Raw genomic sequence first — 22,515 nt, forward strand, 5'->3', positions numbered from 1 at the left:
TGTCATGCTACATGAGGACAATTTTGTTGGAAACGAAATCACAAATATAGCATCTTTTTGCACGCAATAAATTAAAACAAACACTCCAGCTATGATTCTAAACTCATTTCATTAGCACTTCCCTCTTTCCCTGCAGGAAAACAGTTTGTTACTCTGATGCAAATGAGCTGTGGTGGCAGCGAGACGTTTAACTCGCTGCAGTGTCTTTGGGAAAGTCACCGGCGACATGAGCTGCCATGAGTCGTGTTGATCTGCTCACAGCTCACTAAGGCTTACGGATGACAAGGCATGACAGGTGGGCTGCAGGGAAGAAGCCCAGAGGCTGCACCTTCTTTAAAGTATGACATGATACATGTGTGAGAAAAGGCGGGGGTAAGTGCGTATAATAACTTCTCTTTTTCCTATGATCACAGCCAAGAGAGAAAAGTAATTAAACCCCCGAACCCTAAAAACTTTAAAATATGAGAAGTGAGCAAATGTTTGTGAGAAGCATGATGGATGAAGTCACTAACTGAATAACAAGCTTTATCATTCACATTCGACATCAGTGTCTGACCGCACAAATACACTTCTTTAAGAATGGTCAAACATCCACATAAACGCACTACTAAACCCTGTGTGAGGAGAGAGTTGAAGCTGTAATAGCTGCAGAGAGCGTGCCGACATCATTTTACACAACATGGACTGAGAATACAATGTCGCTCAAGGTTATTTGCAGATAAATTAATATTTTTTGCAATGTAGTGTTTATGTATTTAACAATTTCCTGGAGAATTACTGACAAAGTTTCTTTTTAAAGAGATGAAACAGAGAGTGAACAGCGTTTGAAGGTGTGTGACTCAACAAAGTAGAATATAGATGCAGTTTGAAAAAATAAAACCCTAAGCCAGAGAGTATGGGAAAGATTTTCCACCTTTCAAAAAGACTTCAGTTCATTAGTCACTGATTTATTAAATATGTTTCAGTCAATTCACACGTGCACCTTTATTCAGGAGAGGTAATTCAAACACACCACTGAGAAACAAGCAGGTCTGATGATAAATGGACTTCTTTTATACATGTTAATTTTTTAATGGTCCTTCCAGTCCCAATAGCAAACATTCAGAATATTTCACTTTTAATGTGAAACGAAAACACTGCTAACCCAGCAGGACCCAGTGCTATTTATATACAATGTGATCACACTTCAGTTTATGAAGTGGGCTCACATTAGATGCACTAAATCCCAACCTATTTAGTTTTAATAATGTCAATGAAAGCGCACTAGAAAGTATGGTTAGATACCTTAAAGAAGCTATAATATAAAAAGTTCAAAATGATAAATAGTTATAATAGTTAGTTACATAGCTATAACAGTGTTATTTTTCTTACTTACTTCTTGTGTGCTAAAATAATGACTACGAAGACCAAAGGATAAAATTTACATCATTTTATTATGACCCAAAAGCTCAACCTTTTTATTCTGTTTTGAAGCCTCTACATTTATTATATTAGTTCGTAAAGGTTCTGTTTTTCATCAAATATGTACCCCTTGCCTGCAAAACGTTTATAAATTATCCAATGTCTTCATTAATCAAAATTCATTAATATCAAATTGGGTCTTAAAACTGAATATTATTAATAAAGTTTGATTGTTAACTTTCTATGATTTGTCACGCAGTATTTTAGTCCTTCCCAGAACTAAACAGTGACTCTGTCATGTTTTGCAGTTGTAGAGTGGTGAGGTAGACGCAGTAGACCCAGGTTTGTAGAATGAAATGATGATTTAATGATGAAGAGTACAAAAATCCAGGGAGCACAGGCAAGGAGCTCAGAATCTGGTAGCTACTGGTAAACGGTACTCAAACGTTTTAACGACAACAGAATAGACGAGGAGCCGACAAGGAACAAGAGAGACAGGTGGGATTAAATACACAGGGGAGTAATCAAGGAAACGAGACACAGCTGGGATCAGTCACACCATATAAAGGCAGTTGTTTAAGGGTCAGGTAAACATTTATTGTACTTGTTGGTAATTTTATTTTATTTTTTTAAGTCGAGACATGTTTATTGCAATGTATCAGCCTCAATTGAGTAATTTTTAAAAGCATCAGGGGGCAAAACATAGAAGGAAAAGCTTAATTGAGTTTCTATATAGAGAAAGTGTGGCATATATTGCGTGTGGGACTGAGTATTTTTGCCAAAGTTGTCTGGCAATGCACCAGATATCATGTTGGCCCTGCCATCAGTCACACTCAGATCATAATGCAACTGCAGCTTAAGACCCAAACAGCAGTGGGAATGCAACGCAATGCCAAGAATAACTAAATGGGTAGATTTTAGAGTAAACACACTTTAAAACAGTAAAACAAGTCCTTAACTCACCTCCAGTAAAAATGTGGTATGACTGTCAAACAAACCAGTTATAAAGGTTTAGGAACTTTATAAAGTTTACTAATTGATGCGACAGTAAAAGCTTCAAAGGTCTGTGTTTGTTGTTGTTTTTTAATAGTAAAAGATCTCTCTCTGCTTTTCTCCCCTGACTAATCTTTAGGTTTAGTGTCAGATTCACAACTAATCTGGAAAAATGAAATCAAAAAAATGAATCATCATATTGTATGCATGTTATTACAAATTTAAAACCTTAGAAAAATTCTCAAAAGTCCCAAACTATCACTATCACAAAGACTTCAGTTGCTAAGTCATGAGTCACTCTCCTTGGCATCCTTCACCAGCAAAAAAGACAACCCCCCCAAAAAACAAAGGTCAAGGTATGATGAGAGCAATGAGAAAAAGATGAAGACATGATGTGTCATCCCAAACCTTTCTACTGCAGTCTAGTCGACACATCAGTGTGCTGAATATCATGACTCTCTATCCTGACAGGACTCCCACAGGGAGTTCCTCTCAGTCACATGGCTGCTGCAGATTATGATATTGTTGCAGCAGGGAATTGGATGAGGAAACAGGTAGCTTAGCTGCTGTTTGTGGGTATTCTCCTGCAGTGATACTGATCAAATTCACAGCTGTTGAGCAGCACAGGAAACGGTGAAACAACAAGGACCCAAAACTTTGTGGCTATCCACCTGACGCTACTGCTGTCATGTAATGCGGTGTTGAGGTGGTGAGGCAGATGCAGCAGGCCCAGGATGCAGTGAAAAATGATGGTTTTAATGAAGAATGAAGTCAAAACAGTCCAAAAACACAGGCAGCACAACTGAGCGGAAGCCAGGGCTCAACGCCGGTAGCAACTGGTTTAAAGACTGGACACACAAAGGACTGAGAGCACATTAGACAAGGACCCGACAAAGACACAGACACACAGGTGACACTAAATACACAGGAGGGTAATCAGGGAATGAGAAACACCTGGGAGTAATCAAAGGGAGGACAGGACAACACGAAGACTCGGAGGCACAGAAAACTCTAAATAAATACACAGAAAAATACAGAACATGACAACTGCAGATCTTACTCTGATCCAATAAAATATAGCATTTTTTTTAAAGCTTTCAAATGTAAAAAAACAAGACAAATCTTTTGCTCTTCATAGTTATTTTTCTTCTTTTAAAAAAAAATTACTGAAACGCAGTTTTCCAGCTGCCTTTCCTTATCTGCCACACATTCTCCTGATCTGCCAACCCATTTGTCCTTTCTCTCATCCTGTCTCGCGTTCCTGGGGCTCAGCGATTGTTCTTGTTATCGTTGAGGAGTGTGCAGGGGCTTTTTGTCAGTGTGTTTGATGAGAAGATGGTGAAAAATGAGGCAGGGGGTGGCAATTTATCAGCACTTGAGAGGCACATGGCGGCATTCTGGGCAGAGGGAGGGAAGGTTTTTCTGTATGAGGCTGGGCATGATGAAATGTATGCGATTTCCCCTCCACTGCGTCAGACAGACAGGAGGGAGAATAAATAAGGAGAAAGAAAAGGGGAGGGTCCTTTCCTCTGTCTGCAGAAGCCATTCTTTTATTCCCCTCGCCACTGTTGCTCTCGCTGTCCATCTAAGCAAATACATAAGATTCACTTTTTATATCCCCATTCTCTTCTCCTTGACATCCAATTTGTTTGTTTTCCAGGAAACAGATGACAGGCTTCCAACAGAAAGTGACTATAAGAAAAAGTGAGAAACTATTTTATCATCCAAAGTTGCCGTGTCAACTTTACCACTTGCTTCCACTTCTTGTTGTTGTTTTCTTTTTTGCCTTCCGACCATTTATTTAACTTCATACTTTGACACTTTCTGCACATCAGCATGCAAGCAGCAACAATCACCACTGCCACTACACAGTTCCTGACCTTTTTGTTGAGTATCCCCTTTGAATCATCTCTCCACTCAAAACAGATACACACGCACACATGGAACAGAGTCTTCCAAACGTATTTATGGTCTTTAATATTTTCCCTCTTTGTCGCATGACAACCACAAATATCAATGTATTTTATTCAGCTGTTATGCTACAGATCTACACAAAAATAGTGTGCGATTATGAAGTGCAAGAAAAATCATACATTACAAAGGCAATCCTGAAAGGTACGGTGATCAAATAAGTAAATTCAACACACCTGGTCCTTTAAGCTCAGTTTAAATGCAGCTGTTAAAATTTATCAAATAAGCATAATAATACTTTACAGTATTAACAATAGCATACTCTATTTAAAAGAAATGGGCAACTGAATAGTATAATTTAAAAACTGCACAAATGCAAATTAGTGCAAAAAAAAGGACTACGAGAAATGTTAAAAAATAGGTGAAAAAAAACAGCAGAGAAATGTCTGGTAGAAAAGAAAACATGACTTACAGCTGTTGATGTAGTGAAAGGTACGTTTACAAATTATTAACTCACAGAGGCTTGATGCAAATGTGCACGATTCTCTTCAGATTATTATTTGTAAAACCAATTCTGTGAATACGATTGCAGCCACTGTGCATGTTGTTGCCTGGCTCCATGTTTGTATCTGTCTCCTTTAAAGAGGAACACACTAGATATTAACACTTCAAGGCAGCTCCAAGTCAAGGCATAAGCTTGGTAGCAAAAAATACCAAAGTGGATGGATGGATGGCGACTCCATCTGTTAATATCTCAACAAAACAATCAACATGATTTCATCTGAGTGCCAGATGAAGGAGGAGCTAAGCAGAACTGAGAGATAAATATATACAAAGAGGTAATAAATCCCAATACAGCCACACTGGCGAGCAAAAGAGAGTGAAATAAGTAGTTATGTTGAAATGAGGTCTAATAAGAAGAAGAAACAGAAGGATGGAGGAAATGCCTGCAGGGATTCTTAAACAAAGAAAAATTGTACTGTTCTGACTCCAGCTTTGATTTTGCAGTAAAACTGAAAATGAAGCATTTCTTTGTTTTATGAACAGCCAAAGAAGAGGGAGTAAAACATATCAACTCAAACAGCTAAACAAGCTTAAATAATGCAAAAAAAGCATAAACTTTTTTCTAGTAAAATACATATAGTAAAATTATTTTGTGTCTTTTTTCTACACCATAGGATTAGTTTGGGGGTTCACTGAAGCAAATAAAACAGACTGACATCACACAAGAGAAGCTGTAACTCCAGGTTTATTAAAGATCAAATTTCATCTTAACCCATAAAATTATTTGTAAAACAATTGAATTTGTAAAGCATTTTAGGCAAAACATTTTTTGTAAACCACTTGTGAGGAATGGTGTAAGACCTGCCCCAATAATAATCTTAGTGGTTGTATGAGTGTGAGATTGAAATTTATTACCCGGTTTATTCTCAACCATTTCAAAAAGCTGTTTGGTTGAAAAATGAAACATTTTTAAGAAAGAAAATAAGTTCAGCTTTCTTCACCTTCATCACTCAGGAATGCTTACTGATCTAAAACTGAAAATAGTTTTAATGGATTCAATGTCAGACAGTTACTTTGTAAATATGTAATGTATCTATGGAACTTAAACTGAGGCAGGAAGAGATGGAAGGAGAACCTCAGATGGACTGTGATTGGTGTAACAGGTGAGTCTGTGACAGATCGACTTTCTGCCACTTTGTTCTCTGGTTAACACTCAGACTGCCTTGTCTGAGTGTTAACCAGCAACCAGCCATGTCCTTGTGCCACCATAAGTTTTTAATAAGGCTGGTTCCCAGCAGAGCTCATCAACCCCAACCTTGTGCTGAGCGCCTCTCCAACATTTTCCATGACATTTCAGAAATGTTTCGTAAAGGGCAGTAGAGTTTGTATAACAGCATGAAGCTGATTGAACCAGTCTCCATAATTGAAAGTGAATGGCTTGTGGATGTGCTGAGCTACAGATCAGCATTATGGCTGTTTACCCCTCTAACTTCTTTCTTCTAGTATCCCCCTAACATGTAGACATGCGTCCGGGCAAAAGACATCCACAAGTGGTTTAGACATCTAAACCACTTGTGAGATGGCTTTTCATCACCACATCACTTAGCAGTACTTAATAACTTAATAGGCCATCCTTCATTTAATTGACAGATACTGTATCTAGTAACCAAAAATGGCTGAATTTGCTTTTCTTTGCTGTCATTTTCATTTTATCATTAGCCTGTCACTTTGTTTTGTTACATACTCTCTTTCTCTACATTTCTCTACATTTTTCTGCAACTGTACATAAAGTATAATTACATAGCCATTTGACTTCTTAGTCAATACAGACAGAAGTGAAATCCAGAATACAAAAGACACCCTCTTTTTCATATGACTTTTTTTCTATTTTCTGTCATTCTATTGTTTCTACTTCACTCCATCTTGAAGCATCTTGTTCTTCTCTATTGTTGGGATCTTCTGTCCTGATGCTCTTCCAAGTTTCTGTCCTGCCTCTGACACAGACAGAAAAGATTTATCCTCTTCTACCACCCAGGGACGTCCCAGGGTCCAAAGCTGAGCAACACACTGCCTCAAACTTTCTACAGCAATGTATCAAGCCACAGATGACGACAAGTTTTTCCTTTTGTCTCTATGACAGTCTCCTATCATACTGAAGATGTTCATGTGTCTGAAATGCGCAAAAAAAAGAGAGATGATTCTTTTGTTCTGTGTTGCCGAGTCAAAGAGTCCGCTCAGTTTTCTTTTGTCAAAAAGTTAATTAGGGAGAATTAATGACAGAAACAGAAGTGAGGGAGGAGTTGAGCTCTAAAATGAATGTAAAACCATTTGCATCCAAGGGAGGGGCCATCTCACAACCGGAACAGTTTTTAAAAGGATTAAAGGTCATACAGTAATTAATTGTTCCTTATCATTAAAAATATTATTAACCAGATTCACTAAGCTAATTCATTAACTATTTAACTATTTAGGCTTAATGGAGAGATATTGTTGTGATGATGTGCTGAAGGTGAAGTGTTGGAAAGAGCAGGAGCTTGTTAAAGAGACAGAGGCACAAATTCCAGCCATTAAAATCCAAAGTCAAATTTCTTTTAAGCCATGTTTGATATTTATAGCATTTTTATAACAGCTGAAGATAACAGTTACTTGATTGTGCAATTAAACAACACTCTATGTGGCTGGAAAATGCCACACACACTGCCCCTTTAAATGTTCTGGACAGCCTTTTAAATATATATGCACTTACAACAATATTTTAGGTCAATAAGCTTGCAATCACTGCTATTTCAACATTTCCCTGAGCATTAACACATTTTCTGATTCTTGCCCATGCCTTAATTTGAAACTCGATATTGTTCAGACAGGCTTGTCAGCTGGATACTGCTGCTAATGTTTAGATGAAGAAAGTACGACATTACCATAAAGTAAGACCTACACCACACCATATCAAGCAGCCAAGGCACGGTACATTGGATCAAATGTGCCTCCAGCATTGTTAAGCGAGTGTGAGGGTAAATATGGGTTATACATGCCAACTCAGCACAAAGCCTCCCTTCCTGTCTCCAACTCTTTGCAGGAAGACTGATCAAAGGTCCGTCAGAGGATTCACCACATCAGTGAGCTTCCAAGAAGACGCACACATATCTCCCATTATGTTGCCAAGCGCAGCACGGAAACACCAAAGAGCACACGTACAGCCTCCTGTGCTAACCAGTGAGTTCATTTTAGCGTCTCTGCTTCAGACTCAGAAGGTTTGATTCTGAGCATGTTTGAACATGCTTGGCTTCATGTGGTGAATGATGATTAGACTTTTGAAGGAACTGAGTGAGCTAATGGTCTACAGCTTTCATCAGTAATAAGGGAGGCAGGGTCAAATTGGGGAACGCAGCCTGTTATTTCAGATGAGACTCTAAGGATCAAAGGTTCTTCTGAGCTTAACATGCTCTTGCTCGCACAGCCTGAGCATCTCTGGATAACCTTACACGTCCTTGGATCACCTTTGCCCCACCCTCATTCTGATAAAAATGCAGGGAAATGCAGAGGGGCTGTCAAAGGCTCTTAAACTCTTAAATCCACCCACTAAGCAGCAGAAGAATGAAGTCAGTTTCTGTTACATAGGCCAAACAGGTGGAAGCTCACAAAACTGAGTTGAGGAAGTGCTGCTTAAAACTGATTTTGAACATCCCCTGATGAGGTTGTACAGGCCAAACAGAAAACGATACTCTGTCTATTTACTCTAAATGCTCGCTTTTTTTTTCACTTTTTGTTCAAAGAAATAAAAGAAATGTTCTATCTTTCTCATATTTATCTTCATCCCATGCAAATTTACTTGGTTCAATCAGCAAATTAGACAGCAATAATTGGTATTTCGGAATACAAATGGAGAATTTACTCTGGGATTTAGGAAAAGTCCTTGATGAGTCACTTGCTGTGGCTCCTAAGCCTGTTTTAGGACTGAAAATCACAGAGAGACAGAAACCTGCTGCTGAGAATTGTTTTTTAACAGATGTGCGATGTGTAAGGGTGAGAATCCACACCTTTGAATCCTTTGTCACTTACCTCAGTGTCTAATTCATGTATCGGTAGCTGGGAAGTGTATCCGTAGGTACTCTCTGGAGCGAATGTCAGCCTGTGGAGGAGAAGAGGAGGAGTAGGAGGGGGAGAGAGATGGAGAGGAAACAGGAAGAGGGAAAACATTTCAGAAGTTGATCTTGCTCATATTATATCAACATTACAAATAAATCTGTGAAATGTAAATGGAAAAAGCTCAGACCTCACTGCCAACACTTGTGCCCTGAAAAGCATTTCAGGCACACTTTAATTGCAGAGTCTCAGCAACGTTAAGCTTCTCAGTCAAAAATGCAACTCCTTGTTTTGTATTTTTGCTCATCTTTTAGAATTTGTAAAGAAAAGTTCAGACAATCTGATTTTTCTATTTCCTTGGCTTTGCCAAACAACTCAGAAGAAAAAGTAGGACCAAAAGAAAGCATGAATGAAAGAAGGAAGGAAGGAAGAAAAGAACCAATAATTGAGATGGAGAGAGACAAGGATAAAAAGGAAAGAAGGTGAAAAGGACAAATGTTAAAAGGAAGGAAAATAAATCAGAAGATAGGACACAAATTTCGTTGTCCTTGTGACAATGACAATAAAGATTTATATCTTATATCTCTATACAAAGGTGGAAGGAAGGAATGAAATGCACAATAATGAAAGAAGAGAAACAGTGAAATAAAGGACATAAGAATAGAATAGAATAGAAATATTCTTTATTGTCTCACAGTTGTGAACCAGGACATCCAGGTGGAAGGCAGGAAACAGCAAAAGAATAGGTTATGGTACTACTAAGTATAAAAACACAGTTTTTCACACTTTTCCGGACTCTACCAGATTGCATAAAAACCCTTCTAAAATATCTTGGCATGAGTGTAATACAGAACAACGGGCAAATTGTACAACTGGAGAAAATGGTTTAAAAGACAGCCTTTGGTACATTTAGTACAGGAATCTGTCATGAAACGGTGCGGTGTTGAGGTGAGGCAGACGCTTGAGACCCAGGTAGAAATGAAAATGATGAGTTTAATGACGGGAACACAGTCCAAACAACGAGCAGCAGGCAGATGGACACGACGACTAGACATTGACAACGACAAGGACCCGACGAGGAACAAGGAACACAGGTGGAGTTAAATACATGGGCGGGTAATCACAGAAACGAGACACACCTGGGAACAATCAAGGGGAGGACAGGACAACGAAGAGACTCAAGGACACAGAAAACTCTAAATAAACACAGAAAAACACAGATCCTGACAGAATCCTCATATATATCGTCTTAAGTAAACCACAGACGCTGCATTAACACGTGAAAAAAACTATGCTGCCTTGTGACAGAGGACATCCCAGAAAACAATCACTTAAAAATTTGTACGAAACCAAAAGAAGTCAGTTCGTCTATCGGTTTCTGCCATTTCCTTTTCAGCAGTGTCAAGGAGAAACCACACCCAGCAGCTTTTTAATTAACGCTCTGATGAGCAACTTCATTTTAATGATTCGATGTGAGTTTCTCACAAGTGACTAGTGTGGTGTGAATGTGAACGTTTCTGTGTTAGATAAACACTCCAGATGCAACAGAAATGCAGCTGCTACACCTTACAACCCAGGTATATTATTAAGCCTACACCTTGCAACAGGAGGTGAAGCAGTCTAGGTTACCACTGTTTGCTGTGCCTTCCACACTCCAAAGGTTCACACTGATTTTTTTTTTTTTTACATATTCATAAATAATTAAATCCTCTTGTCACTGCTTAAAAATGTGCAAAGATGATGTTTTTATTCCTAACAGCCTGTTTTTTTGAAGTGCTTGTAAGAATTGAAATCGGTGTTGCAAACCTACATGCAGGGAAGTTTCGTAACACCGCCTTCAGTGGTGTTTGGTGTTTTTACATTACTCTGTGGCTGGTGGATAAAAACATTTACACATTTATATGCAAAAAGCTGATGTGTTTGTGGTTCAAGGGCAAACCACATGGGAACAGATTTTCTGAGCAGAGAGTGCCAGATTATTTTGACAAATCCCGGCATTCTGCACAAAGTAATATATTAACAGGGATTACCATACATAAATATTACTTATTTATATTGTGTAACACAAAAATTTCTGCTAGTTTCCAAAGCTGTTTGAGATCAGGTTGTTATGCAGACTCATGCACAGATGCTTAGCTTAGGAAATAGAAAACAGTTTTACTTTTTACATTCTCTGCTGCATTTTTGGTTCTTTTGGGAAGCTTTAGGAACTAAAAACGTTCTTTAACATTTCATGTGGCTTTTCAAACATTACCGATCTTAAGGTTGTAAAGTTTTTAAATCTATAGAGCTCTCTGTTGGTAATATCCCCAAGCAAAGTAATGTATTTACATTGGATCATGCTGTTATGTACGTGCCAATAAAATATTACTCTCATCTGTTTAAATCATGTGTGGTTTCCAAACATCGCAGGACAAGATCAAAGCGAGACAAAATCCATCAGAATCACACAGAAAGGTTTCTGTCAGGGATGGTGGCAAAATTCAGCGAGCCGGCCATTAAAAGAGGAAGAGTGTTGGTTTCCTTTAGAGGCTTCTGTTGTCGACATTGTGGACTGGCGATTGTGAACAGATTAGAGGCAAGATCTACTGGTTTTCAAGAGCTGTAGATGTCAATAAACCCAGTAAGGGACCTGCACTGAAACAGAATCAGGAAACTTGTTTACAATATTTGGATTTAATTTTTCATTTTGTTATTTGATCAATGCAGGAAAATAGAATTTAAGAATTTTAAAACACAACTTAAGTTGAAGAATGAATTGGATGTCTAATGCTATACTAGCTGGATAACAGCAGGAGTCTGTTGCAGTGCAAATATCAAATTTTATGCATGAATAAATGACTCATTACAGCAAAAAGAAATATTAGAGTTGCTTATGCGTAAAGGAAGACTGGAAAAATGTTTTAATAATAGCAAATATCCTAAAGCAGGTAAATAATCTAATTCAGTGTGAGTGATTGTTTCAGACTGTGTGTTTCTGATGGAAAATGGACTCAATGCAGCTTAAAATCACAATTTTCTAGCCAGAGTTTCTGGCTAGAAAAACAGAGGTAAACAGATCTTTGGCTGCTTAGCAAAACTTTATGTAAATTCAACTGACACATGCACTTACACAGAGTAAAGGTTTGGTCCAGGCACCTGGGGCAGGTCATTATCCTCCATCACCACCAAAGCCCTGCAGTTACAGCCACAAGCTCCACTCCCTCCACCACTTCTATACGCATCCATCACCTCCTCATGGTGTTTCCTCTCTCTGAGATTCACCTTACCAAACTTTTTTTTTAAAACAGATCCTTTCATCACTCACTATTCAAACTTTCTCCTGCCTCCCATGGCTCTCTGTCATAACCACCCCTTGGCTACGCTTAGGTCTCTTTCCAGCTCTCCTCCCAACTCTCAGTGGAGGCCCACAGTCCAGTGGCAACAGCAGCAGAATGTCAGACAGCCATATATTAACATTCAGACAGCCTCGGGGCCCGAAGGTGAGCTCCACTCTAAATCAGTCAGATTCTCCAGGCACATTCAGAAAGACTTACACATCCCAACCAGTGGCTGGCACACAAGGAGCTGTGGTGTCAGTCTTCATGGATATTTTCCCTTGTTGGTTTAGTGAAATAACTCTTTTACAGCTGAGAGAGTTTCTCTCTGTCGCTGCTTTTCTTTTCAAGCCCATCCATTCTGTTTAAATCCTGCTGCCCATTCTGTGTCTTCAAAACAGATGGGACAAATTGGACTAACCAAAACCATGAGGGACCCAGACCCAAGCATTTAGCTCAAATTAATAAATCAGATTACATAATCTCACAAGAACACCAAATAACATCCCTCATTCTGAAGATAACATGACAAGATATTCATTTTTTCTACTTGAAAAGGTCTGGAATCTTTAGCTGTCCTTCTGTAAATTATTATTTTGCCATAATTACAGACAATGACAATGTCGAGTCCAAATCAGATTTATTTATATACATCTAAAAGTCAAGGAGTTGACCAAAGTGCTTTACATATTAAAAGCTAAGCAATGTGTTTTAAACAGACTTAAGTTGATCAGCAGTTTGAGAGGCTTTGACTTTCAAAGGCAGGGTGTTCCAGAGCTTAATGTCTATCAAAGGAAAGACTCTGTAATCTCTGATCTGAGCAAGTGACCTGTTGATCCAAAAGTCCTTGCTGGATTGTAAGAGTGAAGAGGATTAGATGAGTAGTATGGTGCCAAAGCCATTCAGACTTTTTAAAGCAATGAAAATTTAAGCTGCATCCTGTAATAAATAGAAACCCAATCCAAGGTTTTTAATACAGGGGCGATGTTATTGAGCCTTCTGCTTCCAGTGAGGAGTTGCAGTTGTTCCAATTACTGCAACTACTTGCAGTAATGTAACCAAGATGTAATAAATGTATGGATTACAATCTCAAACTGGTCAGAAGGGATGTAGGATGCAAGCCTTAAACACTTTGTGAGGTCATTTGTTTACTACTGTTCTCTAAAAAAACCTACACAGGACAGCTGATTATGTTCTGTGTAGATGGATGAATGAACTGAGATAAAATTGCAAGCATTACAATTATATAACAATTGGGTGACTTTAGATGTTAATTGGTTGCACTAGATTTAACTTTGTGGTGTTGGAGTGAAGGGGACTGAATACAAATGCACAGTGAAAATAAAATCTCATCAAACCAGGCATCCCTTTCCATCAGTTCTACAGTATTTGGATCCCATGGAGGTTTAATGTATCACACAACGCCACAATAAAATACAACAGCATGTGTGTTTGTATTTGAACAACCCACCCTTACAAAGCACTGGAGGCCCAGATTTACTTCAAACTTTAACCAAAAATTCAACAGATACAAGTCGGCAAACAAAACCTTGGGCAATATGGAGACTGGAGGCAAACTCTTCACATTTTAATCTACAGCATAGCAACAATGCGAGGCAAATTATCTGACACACCCATAGCAGAGAGATGGAAAGAAAGAGGGAAACAGAGAGTGGATGGATGGATGGATGGATGGATGGATGGATGGATGTGGAAAAACAAAAAGTCTTAAGTAACTTTTTGATACTTAACAAAAAGTGGTGGGGGATGCCAGTTGGTTAAAGAAATGGATCATTGCTAAAAACAAGCCACTCATTGAAATAGTTCTGATACTCGGTGCACACAAAAACAGGTTTTTTTTGTTCAACAGTGTACAGTGTAATAATGTAAATTCTGGCATCTGCACACTATAGCACCGCCACCCCTAAAATAATAAACCCAGAAATCATCCTTCCCTCAAATATATTTTAGGTTTTAATAACCACACAAAATACGCATCAGCAATATCTCCCATATAGCCACCCAAAAGTACTGTATGCGTCCTTCCTTTCCTCAATCTCTTTTATTCTGTGCATGCACGCTCTCCGTTGCCCATCACTCATATTGAAATTCCATCTGTTTTTGCAATCTGGGAGAGCAGCTGTAGAGTTTTTACGTCTCCCCACTCAGTGCAAAGGGGGATGTATTGAAACCCAAAGTGGAGACTTTGAAAGTTGTACACATGCTGAAATCAGCCCTGCAGGACAACGAGGGCTGTAGTGTTTCACTGCCGGCTCCTCCACAGCTTTCTGAAGACAGTTTATGTCCAGTGTAAATCTGTATCACAGAAGTCAAAAAACTTCCCAGACATTAGTCCATCGGGAAGCTACAAACTTTTTTTTTTTGTTTTCCCCCCCACTCCACATCCTGCATAACTGATTTAACAGAAATGGAAGACAAATGGAGAAGAAAGAGCATAATTAGGGACTTCCACCTTGTACAAAGCACTCAGACATGGAGGAGAGTCTCATCAGAGTCCCATTAGGAATAGATGTGTTCCCATCAGAGTGTGGAGGAGGAGAGCTTCGGACAGTAATGGATTCAAACCTGGAAATAAGCAGTTATAGACAAACCCATGGTACAGTGTAAACAAACACAGCTTCCTGAAAATGTAATTCACACACTGCCTGTGTGAATTACTGTTTTCACATTTTGTCATGTTCCAATTGCAAACCTTATTCTAACGTATTGTTCATCTGAGATCAACACAAAGAAGTACATGACTGTGAAATCTTTACAGAGGTTTACTTTAGGTCTGGACCTTGACTAGGCCGTTACACTACATGAGTACATTGAGAGCAAAACCATTCAACCAAGCTCTGGCTGCATGTTTAGGCAGAGACAGATAATTATCATAGGGGTTGCCAGGCTGGGACTGTTGCTCAATCTGGAGTGGCCAACAACTCATAAGTGCCAGAACCACATCCGTTTTTTTTGTTTTTTTCAAATGAAAAAAATCTGAATTTGTTTTTTGTATAACCAAAGCAACAGTGAGTGTGTGAGCTTTTCCCTGTAACCATGTTCCTTCTGCCACAAAACGGAGGGCCTTTTTTACAGCCAACTATGGAGTTCCTTGAAAACTATTTAATGACTATTACTGAGAGCGCAGTTTGATGAAATGCTTTTAAAAATATTGTCCTGCATCTGAAACAAACAAACAAGTTCTCCTAATCAGAAAGACAGAGAAAGCACTGAGAGAAAACAGCCTGTTCCACTGAGAATAGGTTAAGGATTGCAATTGTAATGCTGTTTCTTGAACATCTCATCCTTCAGTTTAGGAGAAAAGTCTGAATGTTCTCAAAGTGCAATTTTTCTTCCTATAACTATTAGGCTGGTACAGCTATAGCCTGCATCTATTACAACAGCCTTTCAGATTATTTTAATTTTCTGCTGAAGCAAGTGGCTGGCCGGCTAATCACTAGTGAAGCAATCTGAAGTAAGTTTGTCAGGGAACATTAGCTTGAAGAAAATTAGCTTTCTGGCAGACTGCTGTGTATCAGAGCCCTTAAGTGACTTTAGTGGTGAAGGGAGGAAGCAGGAAGGCATGGCTCTGTGGTGTATGTGAACAAGTGTGTCTGACAAAATGTCAAAATCAAGAGCAATCATCTAACTGGAGGGCTGCACCCTCTAACAAATATATTCTTGTGACAGTACGGGAAAAAATCCCCATTTCATTTCAAATGATTTTATTACTAATTTTCAAAGTATGACCCAATGACCCACCTTTAAAAGAAATGGATTCAAAGAAGAGAACTGCGATGAAGAGCACTTGTTCATTTTCAGAGTAATGTTCTTTTCAGTGGAGTACAGTAAAATAATATAAAAACATTGTATAAACGCTGTAATAGCCATCTTGAAGTTAAGTGGAACTCTTATGCTAAAGGCTAGCGGTAAAATCTAGTTCCAGACAACTGAGAAGCAGAAATAGTGAAACAACATGTATATGTATCATTTAGAAAGCTACCAGCGCATTAAATAACTGGTTTGATTTTCCAAAGACCTACCACAGGTCATCAATGAATTAAGTTAAACGTCTAGTCAACATGAAGTTTGATCATGCCTCTCTTCTGACGTTTTCATTGTGTAGGATCAGAGAGAGTCAAACCACACGGATCATATTTATCTCAATAAATCAACGGCTAAACAACAAGTGTTGTTTGTGAACGTTATTCAGTTGATCTCTCATCTGCACGGGCAGCGCAGATGAGAGATCTGAGAACTAAACAGTGTAAACAGGATTTCTTAACACCACCTGGTGATATGAGACAGTGAGCCGACAGCGAGTCTGAAACGTTGTTTATGGAAAATATCATCTGCAGCTTCACTTTTGACTGGTTGCTAGTCTCCATATATTGGTTACTGACTGAAGAGCTTCTTCAGAACTGATGCCGAGAAAGAACCGGCGTATTGCTGGAACCTGAAGCAATAGAAACGGATATGGTGATATGGTGCAAAGCAATAACTAGTTTACCACTGGAAGCTGTTTGATGAAAAACTGGCCAAAGATCACAAACTGTCAGTTCCAGACTTTGAATGTTCTTCATGAAGGAGTAACAGGATTACTGAAGAGACTTTAGTTCTTTTTTTTTTGCTGTAATCCTGTTAATTCCCATCTTCACCAGATAGAGATACGGTCCCATCAACTGAGTGGAAATATCTAAAACAAAATTTTGGCTTTTCACCAATGAGTCCTTTCTTTGTGCTTCTAATTGTATTTTGTGGATTTCTTTGGAGTCTGTTAGTCTTTAATTACATTTTTGATGAACAGCCTGCATGTAGCTTACAATAATATGCTTGACGTTTTTGTTTTTTTCCCTTTTCCCAGTGTCCTTCATTTGCATTTTGAAGCTCTGCCCTGCTCCTGGTTGTGATCCAGCAGCTGAAGTGCAAACACTTGTAGCTTTTTTTCTTTGTCTTAAGATTTTTATCAGCAGTTTGAGCATTTGCATGATTTAGTATCTCCACAATTCGTGAAAACTCTTACCCAGTTGTTTGACTGATTAATACAATCAATCAAATGTAATTCCGGATAGAGACTAGGCCCAAAATCCTGGCTAAATTATGAACAAAATGGTGCACCTTGTGTAGAAGAACATATTCATGTAGTACACAGAAGGCTTTTCACTAATAAATAAACATTAAGTACTCTGCTTTTTCGAGGTTGGTAGTAAATCTGTCCCTATAAGGTTATCTATAGAAACAACACAACGGGCTTGACATCAGTTTGGCTAATTGCATTCACAAATCACACGGTAAGTGAGTCCTGCCTCACATGATGGCAACATAACGTCGCTTGATGACGCTGAGACGCTGCAGAGTTCTGAGGCGTTTCGATTCATCACTTTAGATCTGACATGCGAGCTTCCCCCTGTCTGTCCCTCTACTTGTTACTCTCGCTGCCATGATGACTGCAGAGGTTCGGGCCGAGGCAGATGTCTGCTTGTCTTTAACGTCCCCCACATGTTCAAGCGTGAGACGCTGAGGTAGTGTGAGAATTTAATGGGGTGGGGGAGCACAACTGAGACGGGGCGTGAATTGGCTCCCTGCATGTGTGTGAGTGAGTGTTTTTAGTGGATCCTCTATATTCTGCTGCAGTGCATTCACACATCAGCCTTCACTGCAGACTAACACCATGATGTCATCTTTCCCTTTTAACTTTCTGAATCCCTCAAACCGTGGACGGTCGGGTTTGTCTTATTCTGGAGTGAGAGGAATTTATTAGACAAAGGAGAGACAGATTTTTTAAAAAGCAGCAGAAGAGATTTTAGTTGTTTTTTTTATTTTGCTGCTATTCATCTATAATCATTCCAAAAGTGAAATATCTTCAATGCAAAGAAGAAACATTACCTGCTCACAACCTTGACAAGATATGTATACAGTATTCAAATAAAGGCATTTGCATAATTTCATACAAATAAATCAAATAAAGACCTGCATGAGAAACTGTATGATAACAGAATATTGGAGGAAAATGATTCATAATCTTGTCATAAGACTCAAGACATAAGCTTAAAAAGTCTCAAAACAGAATGATTTCATGACATAAAAGACTGTTGGATGGATGGATGGATGGATGGATGGATGGATGCCTATTTTGTACAACAATCTAATTTTAGGTTAGAAACTAAATCAGCGGTGTGAAACCTGTGGCTGCAAGTTGCTCTTTAGACCTTCCACAATAACATTGTCTAAAAATTAAAAGGAACCGGAGAATACTTTTAAATACAGATATCATGACAGATGCAGATTTTTAACCTGCATTTTTGTGCAATATCTGCATTGAATTTCCACAAATAAAGAAATATATTTTTTGATTTGTTTTTCTAGTCATTAGGTTGGAACTTATGTGTTTTTCTTTATTTTTTATCTTTAAATCATTCATCATCTTTTATGTTTATCTGTGTTATTAATCCTAAAAACAGAAATAAAACACTGGCTCTTTAACATAGATATTTGTTTAAAAATTTGTCATTTTTCAAAATGTCATGTGACATTCACGGGGCTAAATGTCATGATCTGTGTTTTCTGTGTTTAATTTCGAGTTTTCGGTGTCTCTGTGTCTCCGTGTTATCCTGTCCTCCCCTTGATTGTTCCCAGGTGTGTCTCGTCTCTGTGATTACCCTCCCGTGTATTTAACTCCACCTGTGTTCTTTGTTCTTTGTCGGGTCCTCGTCTAATGTGCGTTCGTGTTGTTCCGTGTCCATTCCTTTTTACGGTTGCTACCGGTGTCGAGCCCTGGTTTCCGCTCGGCCGTGCTGCCCGTTATTTTGGACTGTGTTATTCTGGACATTCTTTATTAAATTCATTATTCATCCTACCTGGGTCTAAAGCGTCTGCCTCACCACTCCACCTCACACCGTTCCCTGACACTAAATTAGTTTTATTTGGCTGTCCTGAGAGCAAAATGGTCCTTTTGGTTTAAAGGCTGCACACCTCTGAACTAGATGTATAAATAAACTTAAAATAAATGATAAAATCCCAGATGTAAAAAATAAATCAGTCCACAAATCACTATGTCACAGAAAGATTTTAGCTGACTGGTGGTAGAGCTAAAAATTCAGCTGGAGCTTTCAATGATGCTTGCAGGCTGGATTCGATACTAATCTTTAATAAAATGTTTTAAAACTGTTGAAAAATATTACAGTCGTAAGTTCATGACTGCATTCACTAAAATACCAAATTTCTTCTTTATGATCTCATAAATACACGTGATATAACGTCACCTCTGTTTATGAATAAAAATAAAAAAAAAACATTACAGCAGAACGGTTTGCTAAATCACACTAACGTTACATCATTTTGTCTCTAAATGCAGCTACTTTTCATTTCAGGCACTGTACTCTCCACGTCTCTCCTTCTCTAGTGTTTAATTCAGATTTAACAAACCTGGAGCTGGTAGGAATTTGGTTACAGGTATGGAAAAAAAAATGAATATTGTTATACGTTTATGGATCTTATAAAAATAAATAGAACCAAAGATATGGGCACACACATTAAAACATAAAGCAGGGCAACAATATTACCAGATTTTATTTCCGAAACACATATGTAAACAAAACCCAGCTAACAAGTTTAGGCTTTTTGGTGGAGGAACAAGTGGCTTCCAAGAAATTTGGATGAAAATGAAATGATGTGAGGTTGCCTGATTGCATCCAAATGAATAGCTGGAAGACCTTTAGCCAACTAAAACAACAACAAAAGACCACAAATGCTGTCAGTCCTCCTAGTATAGCTCTCAAACTTGCATGAAAAAATAAAGATTACTCAATAAAAAAATATTTTTATATTTCTCCCCATGCAAAAGCCTTTCATTTCTCTTACACACCCCTGCAAAAGTTCAAGCAGGATCTGCTCCAGCTTCACTGACTTATCTAACAACCTACAGGGCTCTGCTGTGCATAACCTTGTGATGAACCACAATGCTATATCTGACAACATAAAGATCCATAAAAGTAAGCGTCAGCACACAAGGGGAGCTCTCTCAGCCTGTTATTTTTCCTTGGACGATTTCAGCATTTGTATTGAAGTCTTGTGACTGAGCTTTGAAATGCTGAAGAACAAAAATGTGACATAAACTCGAGCGTGACCTGGGCACTTGTCTTAACTATTCTGATGCTTATTTTCTTTGAAATCAGTTGGAACAGAAACATAAGAGGCAGAAAGAAAATGTTTGTGTCAAACAGAGAAACAGCTGGACACGGATAAGTTAAAGATGGGGCCACTAGTGGTTGGATAGAGGCAGGTGAAAGTGTCCCTGACTCTCTCTGATGTTTACATCTGATAAAATAAACCCTATCGTTCTGCTGGTGGTTGTATGTGTGGGAGCGATGGGGGATACCACTGCAGCTCCACTTGAAAAAAAAAAAAAAGAGCCACGCATGAGTCTGAGATGTGTGCTTCAGCTCGTGTTTCCTGTGTGAAAACAGCAGAAGCACAGCACAACCTAGTGGCACACAGAGAAACAGCCTGAGGGGGCTGGGATGAACCATGGCAAGTTGTTTACTTTTCATAAAAACAGCAGCACTTTGAGGGTTATATTTAGTCAAATGGAGAGACTTTTAACTGTGTGTGTTTTTGGTCAAATCTGGCCAAAACTATTATGGCTCATTTATTGATTAAACACAACATTATAGGGGTCCCAGCATTCACTGGGAAGGAGATCAGCTCGCTTTGAACTAGGCAGTATGGAGAAAGCACTAAAAAAAGTCATAAGCATCTTAACTGTCACCAGCGGACAGCAATTCAATTTAAGTTCCCTCTTCGTAAACTTTTTGTTGACACTTAAAAGAAATCTCCAACTTGATGAGTAGATTTACATTTGGTACTTTTCAGCACGTCTAAATAAATTGTGTGAAACATTAAAAATATTTAAATCCGGAAAGAAAAATAGTGTATGTTGTTGAAAATGTAGCAGCTATTGAAATAAATTTGTTGTCACTCCTGGAAAAAAAAAAGTCCAACCTTTACTGCAGAATATCAGACTAAAACATTTTTGAAAATTTAACTGCTAATTGCAGTTCAGTGAAATGATACAGTGGACACTAATGACTATTTTAAACAAAATCACCTGTGTAACACCAGACAGTGTTAAATTATATCCAATCTAAGAAAAAGGCAACTATATGTTTTTTTTTTATTTACAATTTAAATCTTCCAGTTAATACATTTTTATGAACCTAACTAATAAACCATATCTTCCTATTTTCCTGTCTTAGGAAATCACACAGAGGTTCATTTAGTTTGATCATTGGCCACTAGGAGTTATTTTTATGTTACCACCTGACCCAGAGAGCAGGATGGTAAGGGAGGTACACACCGCTAGACAACTGCAGTAAAGAGTGGCATCTTCTAGTCACCAAGAATCCACTCTAAGCAGAACCATGGATTTTAGTCAGAAGATAGAATGATAAAGCTTTATGGCATTAACTACATATTTATAAGTATAATTTTTTTAATTTGTTGTGAATTGATGCTGCATAAACAAACTGAATTGAATTGGCACCAAACACATCTGTTGGGTTTGCTGCAAAAGGATATTAACCTTTTTTTTTTTTTCAAAGACTCAAACTATTTTGAATAAAAATGTGGTCGACTGAAGTGAAAATACCTTTACAATCAGCAGTTTGATGTAGCTGATTCTGAGCAAATCATTCGTGTCAAAATCAATACAGAGCCATTTTCATCTCCCCAAGCTGGAACACAAATTCACACAGCAGCGCTGTACAAACACATTTAGCCTCTCCCCTTCCGGCAGAGGCTCTCCTAAACCAAGATCGCAACAGTGAGCTGTAGCTAGAAGCTTAAAACTCCCAAAACATGGCAGAAAAGAGACCTGTAGTTGACAAGGCATCAATTCAAAATTAACAAGAAATTATTGAGAAGTTCTTTTACTTCAGTAAGTCTCCAGGTCTGAAGTGTGCTAAGCTCTCAGCATTGGAGCCAGAATAGTTCTCCGTATCATGTCACACTCACCCCTGTAATGTGGGATCTTATTGTCTCAGAGTGTTAGCACAATCTGTGTATTTGTGCTGGAGTGTAAAAGATCCACACGGGATTGGGGATGTTTAGCACACACGCTCCTTCCTCTTCTACAAGCCTCCCAGGCCCTGTTACTGAAAAGCTCGGCACAGCATGACTCTCACACCGCCTCCCTTCACAGCGGCATGCCGTTACACAAGAAATGAGCAAGACGTGCCCACCGAGGCAGCGTTCTGCCTCACAACTGAGCAGTTCGGCATGCTTACAGCAGGGCATGTTGCTGTGACGT

General features: G+C 38.6%; 1 protein-coding gene across 4 annotated transcripts in view; it reads right to left on the minus strand.

The window, feature by feature from the left end:
- LOC114144051 (endonuclease V) overlaps positions 1-22,515 on the minus strand; it is a 54,537-nt gene that overhangs the window by 19,742 nt on the left and 12,280 nt on the right. For 3 of the 4 annotated variants that reach the window (XR_003595388.1, XR_003595389.1, XM_028016511.1), the window contains exon 8: positions 8,869-8,938. Coding sequence is in view for 2 of the 4 variants with exons in the window: in XM_028016511.1 (XP_027872312.1) it covers positions 8,882-8,938 (57 nt within the window). In the remaining 2 variants the exon portion in view is untranslated. Of the gene's footprint in view, positions 1-4,342; positions 6,804-8,868; positions 8,939-22,515 lie in introns of those variants that run through there. The other variant, XM_028016513.1, reaches the window with a different exon arrangement.

This window comes from Xiphophorus couchianus, chromosome 5, assembly GCF_001444195.1.
Source record: "Xiphophorus couchianus chromosome 5, X_couchianus-1.0, whole genome shotgun sequence".
NCBI lineage: Eukaryota > Metazoa > Chordata > Actinopteri > Cyprinodontiformes > Poeciliidae > Xiphophorus > Xiphophorus couchianus.